Source organism: Eupeodes corollae, chromosome 1 (genome assembly GCF_945859685.1).
Source record: "Eupeodes corollae chromosome 1, idEupCoro1.1, whole genome shotgun sequence".
NCBI lineage: Eukaryota > Metazoa > Arthropoda > Insecta > Diptera > Syrphidae > Eupeodes > Eupeodes corollae.
In genome coordinates this window covers 152,403,967-152,428,873 of record NC_079147.1, presented here as the reverse complement: position 1 = coordinate 152,428,873, position 24,907 = coordinate 152,403,967, and the positions used below count along the sequence as shown (strand labels likewise).

Sequence of the window (24,907 nt, the reverse complement as noted above, 5' to 3'; positions counted from 1 at the left end):
ATATGGACGGATTCACTGTTGACAACCCACTCAAACGAAATAAGGACTACGAACTTCGGATATATACGTGGAATGTTAGGTCCCTTAAGCGACCACGTGCAGCAGAACAATTAGCGGAAGCCCTAAACTGTTGCAAGGCAGATATTTCCGACATCCAAGAAGTGCGATAGGATGGACCGGTCAAACGCAAACTAAAAGACTGCGATATCTACTACGGCGACTGCTACCGAGAACAAAGACAGCGTCTATTTGGGTGTGGATTTAATGTTAGAACAAGGCTCAGGCAAAAAGTCTTGAGTTTCAACAGTGTGAGCGAGCGCATCACGACAATCCGTATCAAGGATAAATTCGATAACATAAGCCTAATATGCGCGCATGCCCCAACAGAGGAGAAAGATGAAGACACCAAAGACATATTCTTCGAGCTCTTGGACAAGACATATGAGCAGTGCCCTGGCTATGGCATTAAAATTGTCTTAGGAGATTTAAATGCCAAGCTGGGAAGAGACATCTTTGGTGGCATAATCGGGAGATACAGCCTGCACGACACTACCTTCGACAACGGATTCAGGCTGGTCGATTTCGCTGCGGGGCGAGACGTTCTGGTAGCTAGTACGCAGTTCACGCATCTCAATATCCACAAGGGTACATAGAAATCTTCTGATCAATTAACCGTCAACCAGATTGACCACATTTCGATCGACGCACGACACTTCTCCAGTATACAGGAACCACTACTTCGTTGTAGCCAAGGTACGGCTACGGATATCCCGATCCAAGCCAAAACAAGGAGGTACTGTGAGAAGATTCGACGTTAGACGGCTACAATCGCAAGAGACTGCCATGTCCTTTTCCGATCGAGTCTCTAATAACCTCTTAAGGAGTCCTATGCTTCCTGCATTTAGCATTGAAAACCAGTGGCAACATTGCCTTGCAGCCATCAGAGATGCCGCCTCTGACGTGCTATGTTTCACGCGTCCACCACAGCGAAACCGCTGGTTTGACGACGAATGCCGGCAAGCACACGCAGCGAAACAAGAGGCATACAAAACGGCGCTGCACAAAAGGACTAGAGCTGCTCGCGAGCTCTACGAGCAGAAGAGGAGAGAGAAACACCGGCTTCTAAGATGGAAAAAAGAGAGCATGAGAAGCGCGCGATCGAGGAGATAGAGGGATGTCACAACAGGAATGAGGTTCGTACATTTTACGAACCGAAGCCTGTAAAAACGATCAGAGGAACATCGTAGTAGAACCGCAGTCGATGCTGAGAATATGGAAAGATCACTTCTTCAAATTAAATAACGGCGATGACGAACCGAATCCCGCTGTAAGGGAGATAGAACCACTCAACCTCGGCGACGCAGATCAACAATTCCACCTACCCGACCTTAACGAAGGTCAACTTAAGTCAAACAAAGCTGCTGGAGCTGACGGCATCGCTGCCGAACTATTCAAAGAAGCAGGCGATGACTTGGTACGGAGCATGCACCTACTCATCTGCAAAGTATGGTCGGAAGAAAGCATGCCCGATGAGTGGAATCTCAGCATAGTGTGCCCGATACATAAGAAAGGAGACCCTCTAAGCTGCGCCAACTACAGAGGCATCAGTCTCCTTAACATTGCGTATAAGAACCTCTCTGCCGTATTATGTGAACGTCTGAAGCCATTCGTCAAAAACCTGATTGGTCCTTATCAGTGTGGCTTCAGATCAGGAAAGTCCCCAAATGATACCCACCATCTCTTTGTCGATTTTAACACTAGAGGCACAATCTTCCAAAGGTCCATCCAATTACTAGGATATGCAGATGATATTGACATAATTGTAAGATCAAAGCGTGATCTCAGTGGAGCGTTTTTGAGCATTGCGACAGAAGCGAAGAAGATGGGTTTAGTGGTCAATGAGGGCAAGACCAAGTATATGCCTTCATCAAAAAAGGACACTGAACGACGACCAAGGACAGCCATAACTATGAGGTAGTTAAGGACTTTGTCTACCTAGGTACCGCTATTAATGCAGACAACGACACCAGCGCTGAAATCAAGCGAAAAATAACTCTTGCAAATGGCTGCTTCTTTAGACTTAAAAGGCAATTGAGAAGTAAAGTCCTCTCTCGAGCATCTAAAATCACCATTTATATGACACTCATCATCCCGGTTCTCCTTTAAGGCGCTGAGGCCTGAACCCTGTCAAAGAAAGATGAGAGCGTCTTGGGATGCTTCGAGAGAAAAATTCTTCGGGTGATTTTTGGTCCCGTACGCATAGATGGAGAATGGAGGAGAAGATATAACGACGAACTGTACGGGCTGTACAGCGACACTGACATAGTTAGCAGAATTAAAGTCCAACGGCTTAGATGGCTAGGTCATGTAGAGCGGATGGACATCAACGCTCCAGCCCGGAAGGTCGTCGAATCCAATCCCGAGGGACGGCGCAGTAGAGGAAGACCGCAACTCAGGTGGCGCACGCAGGTGGAAGAGGACCTCAACCAACTTGGCGTGCGAAACTGGAGACAGCTAGCTAGGGACCGAGCTGGCTGGAGACGCTTGTTGGTTGAGGCCCAGGTCCGCCCGGACTGTAGCGCCACCTTAAGTAAGTAAGTAAGTATTAGCTAATTTTAACCCATTATGTCTGTGTCAACACGCCTCCTGAGACATCTCTACCAAAGAATTATCTTCCAGTGATATGAGGATCTTATACTACAAAAAGCCCTGCATTTTATAGATCTAAATTAGCAATACGTTTTAGCTATTCCAAGACTTGCATATTCTTGCTGCAATCTCCAGTTACAAAATTCTTTTCTAGTCGGTACTATCTAACCCCAAGCTATTTTACGTTTCAACAGATTTCAACAGAAAATTAAGAGAAAACAACAACAAGAAAAGGTTGACGAAAGAACCATATAATAATGATCACAAAGTTGCCATTTTTTGTATACTATTAAAGTAACTCAAAACATAAATTTCACATTTCAGCCCAACACCATAAATCCCCACGAAATAAAAACAAACTATTATTCTAACCAACTTAAATCAAAACAGTCCATTATGACCCCTAAAAAAATGTTCTCAAGTTGCCAGAAATAACATGAGCGCAATAAATAATAAAACCAAAAGCTTCTACCCTAATACCCTAAAATAATATAATAGAAAAAAAAAAACATTAGTTTTGCGCCAATATCAAACCCTCACTTATATTGACGTTCTCGTCTATATAAAACAAATGTTTTGGGTAATAATTCTCGCTGTATACACGTCAAGTCAACCCGCTTGCTGACCGCCAAGCCAAGCCAACCAAAGGCAAAAGCAACAGACATCAGGCAGGCAGGCAGGATGGGAACGAAAAACAGTAACGTAAAAAGAATAGTGATCGAGCTAAGGCTTGATGCCTAATGCCTGGGCCAAAGACAAGAGGGTAGGCAACCAACCTAATGGAGGCACTTAGTTGGGCTCGTTGCAAATTCTCCATTATATTTTTTCTAGTCGTAGATAAATGATGTATAGATAGATGTGTTCCTTGGTGTCTGTAAGCTTGTAGCCTTGTAGGACTTATGTATATTCTCAAGACGTTGTGCTATACGTACCTATATCTGGCTTAAGCTAGGTAAATAAGGTATGTGAATAACAGACCACAAGAGTAATAGCATATTTAACTATTATTGTTATGAATACTGCACAATAGATCTTTGGACTGCGCGAGTCTCGAGTGATTTATCATCTCTAGAAGATCTTGTTATTATTTATACATTTTGGTATGTTGTGTGTACCTTACTTCAGTTTTCGGTGGATGTGGTTTTTTTGGAGCAGATTGAAAAAGACGATTTTAGGGCTTTTGGTCATCATAAACTTTGATATGAGAATCATAAACTTTTAATTGAGAAAGAACTTAGTTCAAGAACTAACTCGAAGTCATAGTGGCTGTGTTATCCTAAATTGGAGACGTCATTAGATAAAGTTACTATTAAAACCCAAGAATTCTTTCAAAAATAGCCCTCAACTCAAAGCTGTTTTATTAGAAATTCATAATAATTTATGTTTACCTTATCTTTTATACAAAGCATCATTATAAAGTTCAACTTGAGTTAACGACTATACGTAACCGCTTTTATTATGCAATTGCAAATAAATGTATCCCATTAAAGCTGTCATAATAATGAATAAAGCTTATAACTATAGGTATTACAAAATTCTCTTGAAAATCAGCACAGATGTTCAATAACTTCGCGTCGCGTCGCTTGTCGCGTCAATTCTCCTAGCTTGAAATCTTCGATGTTTTACTGCAAACTGCAACAATGCACACTCATGACTTTAAAAAACCAACGCCACTAGATGTTTACGTATAAATGTTCCTACGAGCATCATAAGGGTATGTTACTGTCACTGATGAAAAGTTAAGTTAAGAATAAATTTAACTGGGAGTCAACTATAGCTTCATTATTTTTATTTAAAAAAAAATGATAAAGTATAATTTTTAATAAAGATCTGTTAAAGTAGATACGAAAAATTCATTAGTTTTGCGAAGTTGATTATAATTTTACGTTAAAACTGCAAGACTGCTGCTAGGTGTAGAAAAAGATGACCGTGACGTGATCTTTGGTTGATAAAGTTTGTTTTGTGGAAATCATATTGCGGAAATTAATGTGACAGTGGTGAGTCCTGCTAGAAGTTGTTGGTGTTTAGGGTCGCATATGTGCTAATAAAGTATACTCAAATTTTTTTATTTACAAAAATTGATCCAGAAAGAACTTAGGTTTTTAAGTTTTAATATTTATGATTTAATAGGACTTCGTGCTGGTTAACATCACTCTTGCAAATTCTATTTTTTATCATGTTGCTTTTAAAGCTCGGCTTTTGCAGCTAGAGCTTGACAGGTTATTTACCTTGCTTCAGAACTCGAGATTTTTTTTAAGGAACTTAAACTGAGTTAATTTCATCTTTGTCGGTGATTTGAACTCAAAACGTGAAAACTGGGGAAATTAATATAGTAATCCAAGGGGTAACCATCTATTTAATATGACGAATATCTACAGCGTTGAATATGGCGTCGATCTTTTGGCTACTGAAAAGCCGTCGCATCGTATCCAAGAAGTGGCTACTTTCTAGGACTTTTTGCTGTATTAAACCAGACTGACAATTGCAGAGAAACTGCTTACAGACCGTCGAGTACGATAGTGATCACTGCAAACTGGCTGCTATAATGTGGATTCCGAACGAACGCATTGAGTTCGAGGAATACGTTGGAACGTATTGTTAAAATTGTAACAGTTTCACCAACACTTCGATCGAGTGACATAACCCGCCAAACTAAATCAGACAAATACAGAATTTGACCAACATTTACAACAGATGCTGTTGAAACAATAAAACGAACGATGGAACGGACAATACCAAAGTACAAAGAACGGCACCAAATAGACGCTTACAGAAACGCGACACTGCGAAGGCACAAGAGTGGCTTACTGACAAGACTCAAAAACTTGTACAGACGAATTACAGACCCACATGACTTGGAGGTTAGGACACTGGTCAATAAAAAATGTCAATATGTTGCTTAAGGAAAGCTTTAGGTTATCAATTAACAAGTACTGGGACCGCAAGATCCGGTCAGTTAATTTCAGTAACTCTAGTATGTTCCCTAAAATCAAAAAGATATTCGTAAAAGGATGATAATGACCTTCTGTGTTTAAAACTCCAAAGAACTGAAGAGAACAGAGACGTACTTATGACAACACAAATAGATCCAGAAGAAGCCATCTTTGACGATGACTTTTACAAAGTTGAAGATCCGAAGAAAAAGGTGGAGGCAGTGGGAGCAATGTTAGAATTCGCCTCAACTACGCCCTGGAAAACAGAGCCGTTCTTAATCACTTTTACCTTCGAAATAAAATGACTCAATGGCGATCTGAGAACGGCGGTTTCATGATGTTTAATGACGATTCCTTGGCAAATGCCACAATACCCGAGCAAACGTGACCAAGTCTCTTGTTAGTGAAGAAGAGCGAGCTTCAGCTCATATTTCTCTCAATAAAAATCATAAGGTGTCGATTGTATTTCCAACGTTGTACTAAGACACTTACCGATGGAGGCAATTGACATTTGTACCACACTGTGGTTAATCCTCTCCCGAAAAAGAAAAGGATAACTCCAACCTTATGAAAAGATGCGATTGGAAAATGTTCGGTCCAATGTTTTAAACTCGCATCAACATTGCACTTGGAATTAAGCAAATATGACGAACTTATGAAAAATTGGTTTTGAAAGAGTACGTAATGGAGTACCTGAAATAATGATATAAAAGGTTCCGATAAGACCTTTATTTCAAAGTCGACAGTAAACACAAATTCAAAAGACGAACAATTTTTATTATAAATCGAATTCTTCCTGCCCTAAATTTTGCTCTTTAACAAATGAGGATGTGATTGAAGAATTACTATTATTGAACACGTTATAGGGCTTCTACAACTTATTTGAAGCCCAGGCCAATAAGAAGCGGTATATCTGGCTCCCCGTAATTGGAGTTATACTAAGGATCTGGCCCTGCAGGTTTGGGGTTGTGTCGTCGGGGTGACTTCCTGGCCACGTAAAAGCTTCATAGTTGCGAAGTACCAACAAGCCTCGGATACGGACGGATTTACTGTTGGCAACCTACGGAAACGAATTAAGGACAACAAACTTTGGATGTGCAAGTGGAATGTTAGGTCCCTTAACAGACCACGTGCGGCGGAGAATTAGCGGAGGTCCTAGACTGGTATAAAGCAGACATTACCGCCATCCAGGAATTACGATGGGATGGGCCGGGCAAAAAGAGGATGAAAAACTGCGACATTTACTACGGTGACTGCTACGAGCAAAACCAACAGCGCTTATTTGGATGCGGCTTCGTCATTGGAGCCAGACTTAGGCAACAAGTCTTGAGCTATAGGTGCATCAATGAGCGCCTCATGACCATACGCATCAAGGCTAAATTCGGCAACATTAGCCTGTTATGCGTGCACGCCCCACAAAAGAGAAAGACGACAACACCAAAGATATGTTTTTCGAGCTCTTAGACAAAACATATGAGCAGAGTCCTAGCTACGATATTAAAATAGTCCTGGGCGATTTTAATGCCAAGCTAGGAAGGGAAGACATCTTTGGTGGAATAATCGGGAAGAACAGTCTGCACGACAACACTTCCGACAACGGATTCAGACTCATAAATTTTGCTGCGGGGAGAAACATCATGGTAGCCAGTACGCGTTTTCCACACCTCAACATCCACAAAGGAACTTGGAGTTCTCCAGATCAATCTGTCGTCAACCAGATTGACCATATTGCGATCGACGCGCCAGACACGCTTCCAGCATCATGGATTTCCGAATTTTCAGAGAAGCTAACATAGACTCGGACCACTCACTACCTCGTTGTAGCCAAGTCAGCACTTCGGGTTTCCAGCCCCAAGGCAAAACAGGGAAATGCTGAGAAAAGGTACAACGTCGAACGGCTACAGATCACCAAATCCTTTTTAAACCGAGTTTCAAGTAACCTCCCTCGAAGTTCTCTGCCGCCAACATAATGTATCGAAAAAAAGTGGCTACATTGCCAAGGTGCAATCAGAGAAGCCGCCTCTGACGTGCTGGGTTTCAAGAAACCACCAACAAGGAGCCCCTGGTTTGATGAGGAATGTCGTCAGGCAAATGCAGCCAAACAACAGGCACGCAAACAACAGACACGCAAAGCGGAGCTAAGGATTCCGGATTCCGGAGGATGACCCATTCAACTTGTCAAGGACTTCGTCTACCTAGGCGCTGTAAATGCAGAAAACAACACCAGCGCTGAGATCAAACGCAGAATAACTCTTGCTAACCGCTGTTTCTTTGGACTAAAAAAGCAATTGTGTGGTAAAGTCTTCTCTCGAGGGACAAAAGTGTTGCTATATATGACCCTCATCATCCCCGTCCTGCTATACGGTGCAGAAGCATGGACTATGACAAAAGTGGATGAAAGCACCTTGGGTCGGCTCGAGAGAAAAGTTCTTCGTGTGATCTACGGTCCCGTATGCATCGAAGGGGAGTGAAAGAGAAGATAGAATGACGAGCTGTACGGGGTTTGCAGCGACGTAGACTTAGCCAGAAGGGTAAAAGTCCAAGGACTAAGATGGCTGGGTCACGTAGAGCGCATGGAAACCAATGCTCCGGCCCGGAAAGTCTTAGAATCCACACCCACAGGACAGCGCAGTAGAGGAAGACCGCGGATCAGGTGGTGCGCACAAGTGGAAAGTGACCTCACCCAACTCGGAGCGCGAAACTGGTGACATCTAGCTAGGGACCGAGCTAGATGGAGAAGTTTGTTGGGTGAAGCCCTAGTTCACACAGGACTGGAGCGCCACCTTAAGTAAGTAAGTATGTTTCCACTAAAGGTTTAGCTCAATTTAGATTAAATAAATCTTTTAAATGTTTCACTGCACAAGACACAAAACATTCTTCTATTTGTTTTTTTTTTTTTTATTATTATTATTACTCATCTTCTTTCAGTTGTAAACCTGTTAAATTTGTTAACATGGTGGCCATATCGTTTTCCATTGTTAATGGTTTATCTTTCTCTCTTAACTGAAAGTTCGAAAATCACGAGGATGCATGAAAGGGGTTTTATATGAGTGCCATTTTGGTAATCAATAAAGAATCTCTTGCTCCCTAAGCGCGGACTAAAGGTTTGATTTAAAATGGGTTTGAGATGAGGCATTAATCGATAGTCTTAACTTCCATGAGGTTGTCGATATACCGATATCCACCCAGACCACAACTTAGCCTTAAGTCGACAACAGTATGACTTCTATCGAAACTGAGGACTACCTAAACATAGTTCTTCTGAGGGAGGATGATTTTCTGAACTCATCGTCAAATAGGAAAGAACATGACAAGACCGTCTTATAGTAGCCTAATGCTGCAGTTAGTACAGATCAGTCAAAACTTCTCGGTCACAATGATACTCCTTAGTATAGCCAATTTGCTTGCAGAACAGTTTCCTGTTAATTCGACACTACCTAAGGTTGTCATGGGTCCTCCTGTTCTTCAGAGCGTAAACATTTTTATTAGACGATTCTTCTTTCGCACTCGTGCAGTTGCAAGAGTACTTAAAACCACATCTATTGCGGAAGCTTCTTTCATCTTTTTTACTCTGCAGGTCTCTTCCCCTTTGGATGGAAAACTGCATTTTTCCTGCCCGAAAGCTTCTTAATGACGGGTAGTATAACTTTCGAAGCAATAGGTCCACCAGCGATTTGATGGTTTATCCAACCCAACAGTTGAATAAATCCTAACATCGTTTTGGAGAAAGTACGCTTGATATTTCAAAAGCATTTGATAGAGTTTGGCACCAAACTATCTTTTATTGAAAATGTATTCTCTTGGTATTGAAGAATCTTTTCTTCGTTGAATTAAAAACTACCTTTCCAACCGTTCAATACAAGTTGTAAAGAATGATTTCAAATCTATGTAATAAATGCTGGTGTCCCCCCCTTCTTTATGTTCATAAACGATCTCAGGTGTAAAAAAAAGTTTAAGTCTTTTAGATAGTATCCAGAAAAGAGCTTTGAAAATGATAGGCGATAGAAATATAACTAAAACATACCTGACTTGAACACCGCCGCAATGTTTCATACCTTTTGTTGTTTTACAGATATTTTTCCAAACAATGTTCGGTCGGATTAGCCAGTTGCCTTTCTTCCTAAAATAACTCAGCCGTAATATTTTCTCAGTTTCGGACGTACTGTCAAGTACTGATATTCCTTTTTAAATGAACAGCAATTATGTGGAATGCTTTGATTTTCACTATCATTTTGGTATTCAAAACTTTAAGACCAATGTTCACTGATATCTCCTTTGACATACTTCTCCATTCTCCTGAGTTTAAACGTACACATGTTAAGGGTATTAAAAACCCCTTGAGTGCCAGTAAAATATACAAAAAGTGTTGAGCATTTCAGCATTTGAATCAAGAATAAGTTGAAATTGTCTGCGTTAATTTGAAAACTTTTTTTGATAATTTAGCTGGAAAAATGCATCATGGAAAGGAAAGTCGGCTATAAAGAGTACAAGTTTTTTTTTTCCAAACTTCACAGTTTTCAAATGAAAATCCAACGTTTCTTTCCCGTAACTTACTTTTATTCCATAGAAAAATAAGTTTTCACAATACCTAACCGTTAGTGAGTCTATCTACCCTTTTTGCCTAAAGTAGTTGCATTTTATTTATTCGTGAAATAAATTTATTCGACCCAATCAACCAGAACCAACACTCTTAGGTTCACCTAAGCCTTTAAAAATATTTTATATAAATCCTAGTACATACTCAATGAACACTGTCCCTTTTCACGCGCACCCTGATCCATTGTTATGCAAATAATGGGAACAAAATCGTAATTTTCATTTTTCAAGCCCTAAGGAAGGGCATGCTTCAGTGATATACATCCATACAGAATAAGGTACTGACTGACTTAGACCATAGAAGACAATATCTGATTCAATTGAACTCATTTTTACATCTTTTTTGTTTAATCTATCTTTTTCTTAACATCACAATATCATTGACTACAATGGGCATCAGGATTTCTACCTAAAGTCTTTTTCTTTTTTTCGAAACTTGTAAATGAAAATTTCCATTATGATTTATGGATCTAATTATTATCAAAGCGAAACTATATATTTTTTCTTTTTTGTTTTGTTTTGTCGAAACAAAGAAATGCTGAACAAAAATCTGATAAAATTTTTATTGGATTTATTAAGACGTTTGTTGGTATCAATCTACGTGGAGGCCAGCGCGCGGTGGTAGTGCTTAAGTAGGTCTATGGTTTGAGTAATGATAACCGAGCGAAAAATGGCATTATAAATTATTTGTGGGAGGGTCGTGTCGCGGTCAAAGAGGGGCTGATGGCTATTGGGAAAACTATAAAGCCCCCAAAAAATGGATTCCAAAAATAATATAATAAACTAAAGATATCTTTATAGAAGTTTAAATTTGGTGTACTTACCTTGGAGAAGCCTATATTTGGTGTTGGCGCATGGTGAATTGAAATGTCGTGTCTTTTAAAAACTGCAAATGAAAAAAAAAACACATAAAACATTAGACCAGTCAGTAACGCCATCTGTCTTTAAACAAAAACAAAAAAAAAAACAACGAAAATATGTTAATAAACTGTATTTCTGTCTCGTTAATAATTCATTACACTGACATTCAAGACAGCAGAGCTTTTAAAGCCCGCAACGCTGCGCTGCACTGGTGCTGAAGGGAAATTCATGGGAGTGCAAAATAAATTCTTTGTATGGGCTTGCTTTGGCATTCGCAAGATAATTTACGATTTTCTTTTTGTTCGAACAGTTTAAGAATACAGATACTGGAAAAATTAAATGGTTGCCAATTTGAAGAAATAATTAATTTTTTACAGAACCAGAATTAAAGAAAAAGATCTTACACCTTTAAATTATTCATTCTTCATAGAGGCACTTAATTTTTTTTGTTATAAAAACTTTCTTCAAAAAGTTTGGAAAATTTATAATAGCATCGTTTTTTGTATTCACCTAACCTGAGGAAACAGAAATAGAGTCCGTCTAAAACCGTTCATAACGTGATCCTATGAAAGAACTTTTAACAAAATAAATTTAGTGGCGCTACAGCTCGTAAAAGAACCAGGGACTAGTGAATTACAAAATTTTGTCATTGATTACAAACAAATAAGTGAAGCTATGATAATCCCAAATCGAAAAGGCATTTGACACCTGTCAAACTCAACTGTCATTTTCATTTCATGATATTAGTTGCTATGGCATCGCTGGAGAATTATTCAAAACAGAAGGTGCTCACTTTTTAAGGAGCAAGGTCATAATTAGTTTAGCAGCAAAATATGGTCGGAAGAAAGCATTCCCGATGTTTGAGAATCTCAGCATAATTTGTCCAATACAGAAGAAAATGCGCGAACTACAAAGGCATCAGGCATCTGAATATCGCGTATAAGTGCCTTTCTGTCGTAATATGTGAACGTCTGCAGCCCTTCGTGAATAACATGATATTTCTATATCAGTGTCACTTCAGACTAGGAAAATTCACCATTTAACAGATATTCAAATAACGGCAGATCTTGGAAAAAACTCAGGGACTTCAAATGGATTCCCAACATCTCTTTATGGATTTCCAGGCCGATAATGTCAGCATTAATAGGGAAACTCTTTACAGAGCATCCCTTTCCTCAACTGGAGATTGGGTTACAACCCCAGTGGAAAGTTGTTGGGGGCAGCAAACGAGATAGGGGGGGAGAGGTGTTTCCACTAAGGCACCTCTCCTTATCCAGGCGGCAGCGGACGAATTCTCGAGATGGAATCAACGGTGGAGTCTACAGTTCCAGTAAGGTTGAACTACTTAGTGAACACCTTATATTTGGAGCCCACGCCTGTAAGGAGCGGTTTATCCGGCTCCCCTTCCTTGGAGTTATACTAAGGATCTGGACCTCCAGGTTGGGGGGTGTGTTGTCGGGTTGACTTCCTGGCCACGTACAAAATACCTTTAGTTGTGAAGCACCAACAAGCCTCTGATACAGACGGATTCACTGTTGACAACCTATGCAAACGAAATAAGGACAACGAACTTCGGATCTGTACGTGGAAGGTTATATCTTTTAAAAAACTAAACTGCTGCAAGGCATATATTACCGCCATCCAAGAAGTGCGATGGGATGGACCGGGCAAACGCAAACTAAAAGACTGCGATATATACTACGGCGACTGCTACCGAGAACAAAGACAGCTTCTATTTGGGTCTGGATTTGTTGTTGGAACTAGACTCAAGCAAAAAGTCTTGAGTTTCAACAGTGTGAGCGAGCGCATCACGACAATCCACAGCAAGGCTTAATTCGCCAACATAAGCCTAACAGAGGTGAAAGATGAAGATACCAAAGACATATTCTTCGAGCTTTTGGACAAGACACATGAGCAGTGCCCTGGCTATGACATTAAAATTGTCTAAGGAGATTTTAATGCCAAGCTAGGAAGAGAAGACATCTTTGGTGGCATAATCGGGAGATACAGCCTGCACGTTCTGGTAGCTAGTACGCAGTTCACGCATCTTAATATCCACAAGGGGACATGGAAATCTCCTGATCAATCAACCGTCAACCAGATCAATCACATTGCGATCGACGCACGACACTTCTCCAGTATACAGGATATCCGAACATTCCAAGGGCCAACATTGATTCGGACCACTACCTCGTTGTAGCCAAGGTACAGCTACGGATATCCCGATCCAAGCCAAAACAAGGAAGTATTGTGAGAAGATTCGACGTTAGACGAATCGATTTTCCGATCGAGTCTCCAATAACATCTTAAGGAGTCCTATGCTGCCTGCATTAAGTTTTGAAAACCAGTGGCAACATTGCCTTGCAGCCATCAGTGATGCCGCCTCTGAAGTGCTAAGTTTCACACGGCCACCACAGCGAAACCCCTGGTTTGACGACGAATGCCGGCAAGCGCACGCAGCGAAACAAGAGGCATACAAAACGGCGCTGCACAAAACGGCTAGAGCTGCTCGCGAGCTCTACGAGCAGAATAGGACAGAGGAACACCGGCTTCTTAGATGGAAAAAAAGAGAGCATGAGAAGCGCGCGATCGAGGAGATAGAGGGATGTCACAACAGGAATGAGGTTCGTAAATTTTACCAAAAGGTAAAAAAAAACATCCCAAGGGTACCATCCACGAACCGAAGCCTGTAAAGACGATCAGGGAAACATCGTAGTAGAACCGCAGTCGGTGCTGAGAATATGGAAAGATCACTTCTCCAAATTATATAACGGCGATGACGAACCGAATTCCGCTGTAAGGGAGATAGAACCACTCAACCTCGGCGACGCAGATCAACAATTCCGCCTACCCGACCTTGACGAAGTGAAGATAGCTATATCTAAACTTAAGTCAAACAAAGCTGCTGGAGCTGACGGCATCGCTGCCGAACTATTCAAAGCAGCAGCCAATGACTTGGTACGGAGCATGCACCAACTCATCTGCAAAATATGGTCGGAAGGAAGCATGCCCGATGAGTGGAATCTCAGCATAGTGTGCCCGATACATAAGAAAGGAGACCCTCTAAACTGCGCCTGGGCTGGGTGATGTAGAGCGCGTGGACATCAAAACGCTCCAGCGCTGAAGGTCTTCGAATCTAAACCCGAAGAACTGCGTAGTAGAGGAAGAACGCAATACAGGTGGCACACGCAGGTGAATAGATGACCTCAGCTAACTTGGCGTGTGAAACTGGAGACAGCTGGCAAGGGACTGAGCTTGCTGGCGAGGCCAAGTTTCGCTCCATACTGTAGTCCACCTTTAGTAAGTAATAAAAGTGCTTAGACGAGTTTAAGTATTTGGGTCCTATTTTAGACGAAAAATTAAACTGGTAACGTAATATACAAGAAAGAGTCAAAAAGGTATTGCAGCTCTCTGCTTACGCAAAAAAGCTTTTGGTAATAAATGTTTTTTTTTACAACGCATTGGTAATCCGACCGATCTTATTATACAGTGTGGCCGTATTGTTAATCACTATAGAAAACGATTTAAATTACGACAAACTAAATAAAGTCGAACGTTTAGTGTGACTTATGCATGAAGAAGAGCAGAAAACAGTTCTTCACCTCTACTGCACAGTGTACATGCCCTTATCTAGCTCACAAATGCAAGGCTTACCTAGGAGAATTGTTCTTTAACGATCTAACATTTCGGAAGGAACTCAAGCAGGTTTCGTTAGGGTAGAAGAAAGCCTTTAAATTTATGTGGCATCACAATGCCATTAAGCTGGCCTAAGTGTGGCCTACTCCATCACGGATACACACTTTAAGCAAAAAGCTAGCCCAAACATTAATATAGAAAAATTCCAAGCGTTGGCAACCATACAAAAACGTCAATGATGGAGGTGACTTCAAATGTGAGATAATGCACTCATGAAGAGGCGCCACCAATTTAATGTTTAAACTTCATTCAAGTAAGCTGTTCTCACCTTCTCCGAGTCCGAATTAATTTGAATACAAAATTTTTTATAGTTATACGTACACCTTCACGAAGAAGTTGATGTGATGCATTACATGTTAAAATCACTACTCCTACACCTACTACCATGGCTACTGTAGATTCACATTCTCAAGACATATGTACGTAAACACTGAAAGCTTATAGTGATTTTAATGTCTACACGCCCCTATTACATATATGTCTACAAATTGATGTTGAAAGATTCGTTTAGGAGAACGAATGAAGTTTTGTATTTGGCAGTTTACTTATTTAAATTTTAACGATAAGGAAAAAGGTCATTTCAGCAGCATTTATGTGGTGAAGTGTTAAAATTTAAATGATTTTAAATTTACTATGTCTGCGTATGTTAAACCTTTGTTTATAAGATTGCGTTACATAAGCTTAGATGTACATATAAATAATTTTTTAAATTAGTTCCATTTTATAGCATTGATTTATAGGTGCAGTTTTTAAAAGGTTTCTTTTGAGTCTGTTAAATGACTGTCAAACGTTTTCAGTTGTCCTATGCCACTTAATGATTAAGATAAATTGATAAAGCAGTTAAAAAGTCGTGTTCATGGAAAACAATTTAATAGGGGTAGATGTTAACTTTATTTGATGATTATGTTATGTTTTTAGTTTGGAAACAACAGTTTTCAGTAGCGGGAGGTGATGCATTTGAAAGCAGGAAATATCTTACAAGTGATGGGTTTGTAATCTTTAAGTCGGTTAAAATCCTATAACCAATTCTTCATTAACCTTATAACACTAAATAGCAGGTAAGAAGTAACATATATTGAGGCAATAATACTGATGGGTATTTTCATTCAGTTTTTGAAAAAAAAATATGTTAAACTTACAGTAATTAACATTATTTATTACCATGAATACAAAAAGACGGGTTGGCCAATTTCTTAGTTCTTCTACGTATATCAAGTAAGTTTAAGCTATGGTTGGTACTCTTCCTTGGTCAATATATTTGTTTTAAACACAAGCTTCACCATACTGGTCGTAGAAGTAGTCTTGAAACTACATATTGAGAACTTTTTAGAATTTAGAAAGTAATTTTTTACAAGTGTATCCATCATTTTTTTGATTCTTCCGGTTTCTATTTTCAATTCTGGAATATTGTTAGTGATTGCAGAGTAACCAATGTCATCTTACTTCCTTAAGCTGGTAATCGCTGTCGAACTCATGCCACACCGAACTGCAAAACTCTCTTGTTTTTTTAGAGTTTAAAAAGTATTCAGAATTGGACATAAACTTCAAAGGATAAAATAACGAATGATGAAGGTGTTTCTTTATTTTTGGTGAGTTAGCCAAATTTTGTGTTATTCGCTAAGCCATCGACTTTTTTAAGAAATTAGCAACTTAAAGGAAATATCTGATGACTTTCCATATAAAACTGTCAATGTTTGTAAAGTTTTCGTGGCCAGTTTTCAATGATAATAGCCCAGAAGTAGTAGGTCGAGTATATTTTCATACTTTAAACTGCTTTTCTTGCCCATCTTCATCCATTTCCCTGTGCTACAGGGTACGGTCCTTAGTCTTCTTTCCATCTCGAATAGTGACTGCTCAGCCCCCCGATAGTATTAAGAAAGTATAGAAATGCTTTAGTTAAACCACTTACGTTGAAATCAAAACTTTCCTTAAAAACCTAAAATGGAAGAATCTATTTTTTATACCAAATGTGATAAGACGGACATAACAAACTACAGGCTCTTTGCAATACATGTTTTTGTGCCTACTTTACAACTTTGAAAAAGTTGTTAGTGAGAGTATATAGCCTTTCTAGTGAAAATGTCATTTGCGAATAGAAAAAAATGAACTCCTACAAATCTTCTCACATTGTCAAACAAATGTTAAAACGCTTTAAAAAAAGGTGTTGAAATTATACATTGACTTTTCTAAGGCTTTTGGCCAACTTATCTAGAAAATTATTTTATTCAAACTAATAGCTCTTGGTTTTCTGGTTCTTTTTCTTAGCTTGAATCAAAACCTACCTTCAAAGTAGATCCTACCAAATTAAAATTAGAGACTATCATTTAAAACCGTTTGTTGCTCAATTAAGTGTTTCTCAGGTAAGCCATCTTTCGGGCTTTTATCTGTTCCTAATGTCAATTAACGACGTAACTTCATGTTTGAATTCAAGTGAGATTCTCATTCTTACTGATGACATAAAGATCTTCAAAATAATAAAGTCCATCCATCATATTCTTTTGCAGGCTGATATTGGCAGTTTAACATTTTGGTGTTAGAAAAATAGCCTTTCCCTTAACAAATCCCAAGCGTATTCAAATATTTCACAGCAAAAACTCTTTCGTGTGTTGACTTTTAAAGAATAAGGTATTCATTACTGTTCCAATTTATTTGTCAATATTCGTATTGATTTTCAGCTTTTCTTGGTATAATCGTAGGTTGTATGAATATTTCAGTGCCTAAATATGTCTCATTGTCTGTCATTCTAGAGGAGGAACTTATCCAACTCCTCATAAACCCGCAACCCTGACTCGTAAATGCTTACATGGGCCTCTGTCTCTGCCCAGTATTAGTCTGTTGTCTGTCCATAAACATGGGAAATCTACAAATCCGGCTCGAAGGACCAAATGTAAATTCTAAGTTTTTTTAATTATAAAAAAAGAGAATAAAGACAAAGAAATAAAAACGCAAACCACTTTGTAAGAAATCCTTTTGAATTGTATTTTAGTCATAAAACTTTATGTATAATCAATCGAACAATCATTTCATTAAATATTTGAAAATTAATGTTTGATATTTGTAATAGGTTTGTTTAATTCAAGTGTTGAATTGTCCTCTCTCCGTAAATTCTATTTGTTCTTGTGCTTTCATACATAGGTATTCACCTTCTTCAATGCCTTAATACCGAGTGATTTTTGAAAAGCTAGCTATCCATCTTCTTTCAAAAAATTACAGCAGGTACCTTGCGAATAAATGTTTCGACTTCCAGTGCATAAATCAAAGCAAGTTTGTCGCTATAGACATGAGCCTTTATAAGACTCCTTAAAAGTTATTCTAGAGGTGCTAAATCGCACGATCTAGATTGCCAATTAACTGACCCTTTTTTTGTTCATATTCCATTGTTACGAGTATGACATGGGGAAATGTCTTGTTGAAACCACATGTCATGCAAGGCAAGCTCTTCTATTCGATTTATATTATCTTTGTAGGAATGTGACTCGATAATTCCGTCACTTTCTTAGGATGCATATTGGTAGCTCTTTCAATGCTATTGGCTGTCTATCACTCCAAATACGGCTTGTTCACACATTCATTAAACCAAAAATGATCTTCGTCGCTGTACTCAATTTTTCGACAAAAATGTGAATCTTCTGCTAATTTTTCAACACTCCTATCCCCAACAATTCAGAGTTGTGGTGATTTGTCCGGCTCCAATTTCTGGTACCAGCTATATTTTAAAAGGTATCACATCTAAATCCTTCCCCAAAATTTACCACATACTGGAATTACAGATTCCCATTTTCGGCGAACGGCGCCGAATTGATAATTCACGGTTATGTTTAACACTAGGCGACACCAACTGAAGTATTTTCCTGAGTTGCGATATTTATCACCAAAAGCTCGAATAGCCGCCTCAGTAGGTCAATTAAACTAACAATAAAATGGAAGAATCACACGATGAACTTTCTTAACAGAGCAGACATTTTGATAATAAATTAACTCACCAAAACGAAGATATCTGACAGCGATACAGTTTATCATTTATTCATCAACTGATAAATTGGTGAACGTCATGCATCGTAAGCATTTTCTTTACTATTTCAGAATTGGAAGGAACGCTTTAAAAAATGAAGAACAATAAACCAGCAGGGACGGAAGGTATGCCAGTGAGTCTTATTAGAACAGTACAAGTGAATTTAAAAAATTATACCGTTAATTTCTACAATAGATTGTAAAAGGATGCTGCTGTACCCAGCAGCTTTGATAAGTCCGTTTTTGTGAATTAAAGAAAGGTGACAAAACTGGATTGATGATAATAGTCCTTTAAGTATTTTCCAAGCTACTTTTCATTCAGGATTTTTGACCACGGACCGTACTTTTGCCATTTCTAGCATCGCTAAGGAATGTATTGATAATAAAAAGTATTCAAGTTTTTTTTTTTATTTCAAAGCAGCATTTGAAAAAGTTAATAGATAGTTATGCTTTAAATTACAAATTGCCCTGTTTGGGCTTATCGACTTCAATTGCAGATAAACCGTTTTTCTTCGTAATATTAGTTCTGGAAGTTAGTGTCCAAAAACTAAAATTTTTATTAATGATTTATAATTTTGACCAAGTTGATAAACAAACATAAAATTTTTATTTTTAAAGCGAGACAATCAAAATAACATCCGCATTGAAATTGCTCAACTTGATCACAATATGGATGTTGACATTTTGTTTATAGAAAATCGGTCCACAGTTTATCTTTGGGGGTCTCGTTGGTTTGCGGCTTATTTGCATAGATCTGATGTCACTTAAGAAAGCCCCAAAAACTTCAAAAACGTGCCCTCAAGATCTGTTTATACAAATGTTGCAGCCCTATCAAAAACTGGTACGATCTAGCGGTGACAATTTTGCAATCTCACTACGAATTGATAAACCGGAACCATAGAGAACGCGATATTTAAGCTATGTTTAGCACGATGCTCTGAATCATCGTCTATTGAAAACCATTTTTTAATCTGGGGGAGAAACGCTACTTTAGAAATGAGCTCTCAGAGCGTGAAATAGTCCTTATTTTCAAATTAAGAATGGCTTAGAATTAAATTGTAGACCTTTTAGATCTAACATAAATTAAATTTGCTTTCTTTGCAACACTGATCGGGACGAATACATTTTACAATTTATAGCGTGATCTCCGATCTTACTGTACCGAGTTCAAAGACTCTATTTTTGCAAAAGTTTCCTACCCAAGGTTGGAAATCTATTTAAGGATATTTCACTCATGCGAAAAAATATCGAGACCAATACTTGAACATATGCTTTAACAATAAGTTCTGCACCCCATCTTTAAACATTTTAACAGGCCCCTTTTGAAAACATTGGAAAACAGACAGTGTTCTCGTTTTTCATAGTCAGTCATAGCAAAAATGTTAATTATTGTAATTTTCTTACGGCAGACGACAATTTGCCACACTATTGTTATATTTTTATATTTAAGAGAATTGAATTGAAAGCCCCACAAGAAAATGTCTAAGGGAATCAAATCACACGTTCTTTCTGGCCAATTTACATCGATTCAGCGCGAGATAACCATAAAAGAGTATTGGTGCGATCATAGACTTAAAGCGATCCCTTTTGACGGTGATGGCCTGGCAGGCTCATTTTCAAACAAGTATGGTCGAATAACGCCTTCAACCCGAAATACACACCAAATAGTAACTTAATTTGGATGGATTGGTGTCGTCCAAAATCCAGTTATTTCATCAAAGGGTGGGCGTCATCGCTAACGTTGATTTGTCGACAAAAATGTTGGTCAACTTCGAACTGCTTCAAAATCCAAAAATTTTAGGGGTAGGTCAGATGGGTTTTTATATTGGCGCAGGCCTAAGCCACCAAGTTGTGGTCTGTAATAGGCCAAGTTATAGTGAATGGAGGGGGCTATTGACTGCCTCTTATTCTGCTGTACACTTTCACGAATAGCGCGATGTTCTCGAGAGATCTTGAATTTCATTGTCGTACGGGTGTAAGCTAACTGTTCTCTGAGCTAGTAAACTCCACTATGGTCACCAAACATTGAATAGTCGACTTCGAAAGACGAACATTTACCCTATAAAAAGGATGCAACGCGCTCACCGTTGCTGCTAGTGAGCACCCATTTTAAAGATAAAGTTTTAACATTTGCACTTGTGGCTTGGCGCTGTAACTTTTAATGATGATTTGTTCTCAGTAATTAATCAAAAGAAGAAGGTGAAAGGAATAATATGGATCTCAAGTGCTTTCAATATCAACCTATCCGTATTGGATATAAAAACCGAAAAACAGGAAACTATTTAGACTCCTGTCTGTATGAGAATTGTTTTTAAACGTGGAACACGATCTTTAAGTTGAATGTTACAATGTGTTTCGTTTTAAAACCGGAGCATCAACTTTGCCCAGTTTATTTTTCTTGCTTAGAACTAAAGTAACACTATACCCAAGCTGTTTAAATCATTCCTAAAAGTCTTGCTAAAAAAGAACACGATCTACAATTTGGGGTTCTTCACATTTTATCTTATAAAGGGTGATTTTTTAGCTGTTATCTTTTTAGCAACACTGGATTAAACAGTACGTTTCTTGTTTTGTTTCACTGTCAAACTTCTTCAGTTTGATCTACAATTTGCTTGCAAATTATTGAATTTTATTATCAAAATGCGTGCTCTTTTAAGAAAGTTCACGGAATATTTTATGGTCAGTTTAATCGACCCACTGAAGTCGGGCTATTGTGTCTAAATTTCGCACTTAAATTACATTGTTGGACATTAAACCACCGACACGCTTACGTAGAGTTCGAACTGAAGAAAATATCGCAGCTGTATCGGAGAGTGTTAATGATGACTATCAATTATCTATTCGTCGTCCTTCACAGCAATTGGGCCTCTGTTACTCAACAACCTAGAACATTTCGAGGAAAGATTTAGGTGTATGACGCCTTTCAAAATACAGCTGATGCAAGAAATGAAGCCGAAAGGCCTACTGCAGCGTACAATTTTTGTTCAATGGGCTCTTGGAAAGTTGCTCGAAGATCCACTTTTTTACCGAAAAGTTGTGTTCAGCGACGAAGCTCATTTCTGGATCAATGGGTACGTAAATAAGTAGAATTGTCGATTTTGAAGTGAAAAAGTCACAGTTTGGTGCGGTTTATGGGCTGGTGGCATCATTGGACTGTACTTCTTCAAAGATGATGCGAATTGTAACGTAACTGTGAATGGTGAGCTTTACCGTGAGATCATATCCAACTTTTTTTGCCCAAAATGCAAGAGCTTGACATGTGGTTTCAACAAGACATACAGTACCTACAATGATCTTATTGAGAGGCGAGTTTAGTGAACATTATATTTTATGTTCGCGACCTGTCAATTGGCCATTTACGGCTTTAGATTTTTTTGTAAGCTCATGTCTAAACAGACAAGCCCGCTTAATTTGACGAATTGGAAGACAAAACTGAAGCATTTCTCCGTGAGATACGGGCCATAATGTTTAAAAGAAAGATTTTAGGCGCAGTCAAGGTCAACATTTGCATGTAATAATCTTCAAACATTAAATTATTTGGACCGTATTTAAATAAAGATTTTACACATTTTTCTGAATTGTATGTGTTTTTTTTTAAACTTTCCTATAGCTTTTAAGAAATCACCCTTTAGAAGTCGTAGTTTTCGACAGTAGTCTGAAGGTATTTTTCCCCATTCTTCCAAGATCACCTTTTTGAGATTGTCTTTGCATCTTATCTCCTGTTTTCGTATTTCTCACTCAAGTTCAGACCAAATATTTTCGATGGCGTTTATGTCTGGAGACTGCGCGGGTGGCTGCATGACATGGAGGCAGTTCCATATCAACAAAGTTTGGACAATACCAGATTTGTGTTTTTGGTCGTTATCTTGGTATAACCGGAAACAGTCATTTATGTTCAGCTTTTCGGCACTTTGTACTAAATTTTCCTTCAAGATGTCAAGGTACATATTTTTGTGTATGTTGCATTCAATGAACACTAAGTTTCCTACACCAGAGGATGACATGGCGCCCCACACCATAACGTGTCCTCCGTAGGAGGTCCGTGTTCCACAGTCCCACGCATATTATTCGGTTGGAGCTCTGTATTGGGTTGTCTCCAAACGTATGACCTGCCATCCGAGCCATGGAGATTAAATTTGCTCTCGTCGGTGTCCCAAAAGGTTTCGTCCTTGCTTACATGGTCACGAGCAAATGTAATTCTTGCAATTTTGTTCTTTGCACTAATATACAGCTTTTTTCGGGCACTTCTTCCATTGAAATCTGAATCTTGAAGGATTCGACGGATGGTTTCTGCGCTGCTCTTCTTATTTAAATACTTTTTAGCTTCCTGGGCTAGCTTTACTGCACTTAAAGTTGGATCTTCCTTCACTTAACGAACAATCCAACGCCAATTTTGTTTGGAGCCGTTTTTCCCTTGTTAACAACTCGATTTTCCTGAAGGTAGCGTTCAATTATGTGTTGCACCGTCGATGAACTTATTTTTAACATTTACCGTCTTTAAAGTGCTTAATTACTAACTCACGGACATCACGACGTCCCATTTCGAAAAAAAACTACGACTACTAAACCAATCTCAAAAGAAATGCGATAAACAACTGAAGCGAGCTTAGGAAAACTCGCCTACTAGGATTTTATTTGATAAAGAAGAAAAAACCGTTAACTTTTTATTTTTAAAGTCATATAAGCTGTGACTTTGTTTTGTGTGATAATTATGTTTTGCCATCACCATTTCAAAACAACAAAATTCGATGTACCGTTCAACATGTTTATGAATAGTAATGTTAAAATAGTAATTGTTAAAATTGAAGTGTTTTACCATTTTGAATAAACCTTTAAGCTGAGAGCCACTGTATATATTCTCAGAGAATCTCTCTGCCTCTGTTACATCTCTAAGCAATCACAATATCGAATCATACAATGCACCTCACCTTAGTCCTTGAGCTCGTTTGACAATAATCCAAATCCAAGTGACTAATTCCAAAGCTCCACACAATAGTTCTCCAATCCGTACATTCATATGATACCAAAGATATATCGGCATAATATGGCGTGTAAGCCACAAACTTGTTGTTTGTTAGCACAAGAATCAAGTTGCATTGTTATTACTCGAACAGCTTGTAATTATAATTGCTTCGTCATTACACAAACAATAATCAGACACACTCTCACATATGCATGATGCACATTTGTATTAACATAAGCGGAACAACCATCAACAATCAACAAAACGCCAGACCGCCCGACCGCCCGCACACCTCCTATATCAGCGCCAGCGAGGTATAAGCCACTAGGCAACAATTTTTATGCAAATTAACGTGCGCAAGTGGTTTTCCCTCAGATTTTCCCATGCATCTCGGATCTTGTGTGGATCTGAGACTTTTAAAATTGATGTTGACATGCAGCCAGCGTTAGTTTTGGCGGGAATGACAAGTCAAGAAATCTCTCCCAGTACCAGCAGCATGCATGTATGCAAACATCAAGCCTCTATATAGAAGGTGCATCAGTCGCTGTTGGTGACGAGGAGGAAGGAATATATCTGTAAGACTTTGTCACGTATCTGCAATATGTAGAAGATGCATCCAACGCCACACCACCCACAGTCAAAGATACCAAAATTTAATTGAAAGAAGATCTAGGAAGTTCATCCGATCGGTTGTAGCTGATACCGAATGATAGACATAACTGCAGACAAATTGCTCTTCCTTTCGCTGCGACTGTCATTTGAGGGCACACAAAAGAGTTACAAAGTGTATCTTTCTTACAAAAGGTGCGCCTGCACCTCTTCTAGCTCGATAGATATCTTCTGAATGTAACAATTTTAGATTGTTGTTGTTTTTGGTGTTGTTTTTGTTGTAATTAGATATACAAAGAGACAGACACTCATGGGAGAGGTGTGGATGAAAAATGGAAAATAATTGTTAAGATGCGATTTGAAATGAATTGCGCATTGGACCGCGCGCTGCTGCCACACCGCCATTCAACCGAACTGCTTCAATCTCGTCCTTGATGTGAACCTATGTTGTAACTTTGTTTGGGGATAATTGCCTAGATATCTATATGAGACCCCACCTATAGTCAAAGTCGATACAGGCGCTGACGCTAAAGCTGATTCTGAGATCTGAGCTCTGAGCTCTGAATTGATTGAATGATGAGTATGTTGG

The 24,907-nt window shown here is 38.8% G+C and overlaps 1 protein-coding gene across 1 annotated transcript in view; it reads right to left on the bottom strand.

The window, feature by feature from the left end:
• The window catches only part of LOC129945838 (uncharacterized), a 238,993-nt gene that overhangs the window by 72,976 nt on the left and 141,110 nt on the right, over nt 1-24,907 (bottom strand). Inside the window, exon 4 of the mRNA XM_056055775.1 lies at nt 11,003-11,064. Coding sequence (XP_055911750.1) covers nt 11,003-11,064 — 62 coding nt within the window. The remainder of the gene's footprint in view (nt 1-11,002; nt 11,065-24,907) is intronic.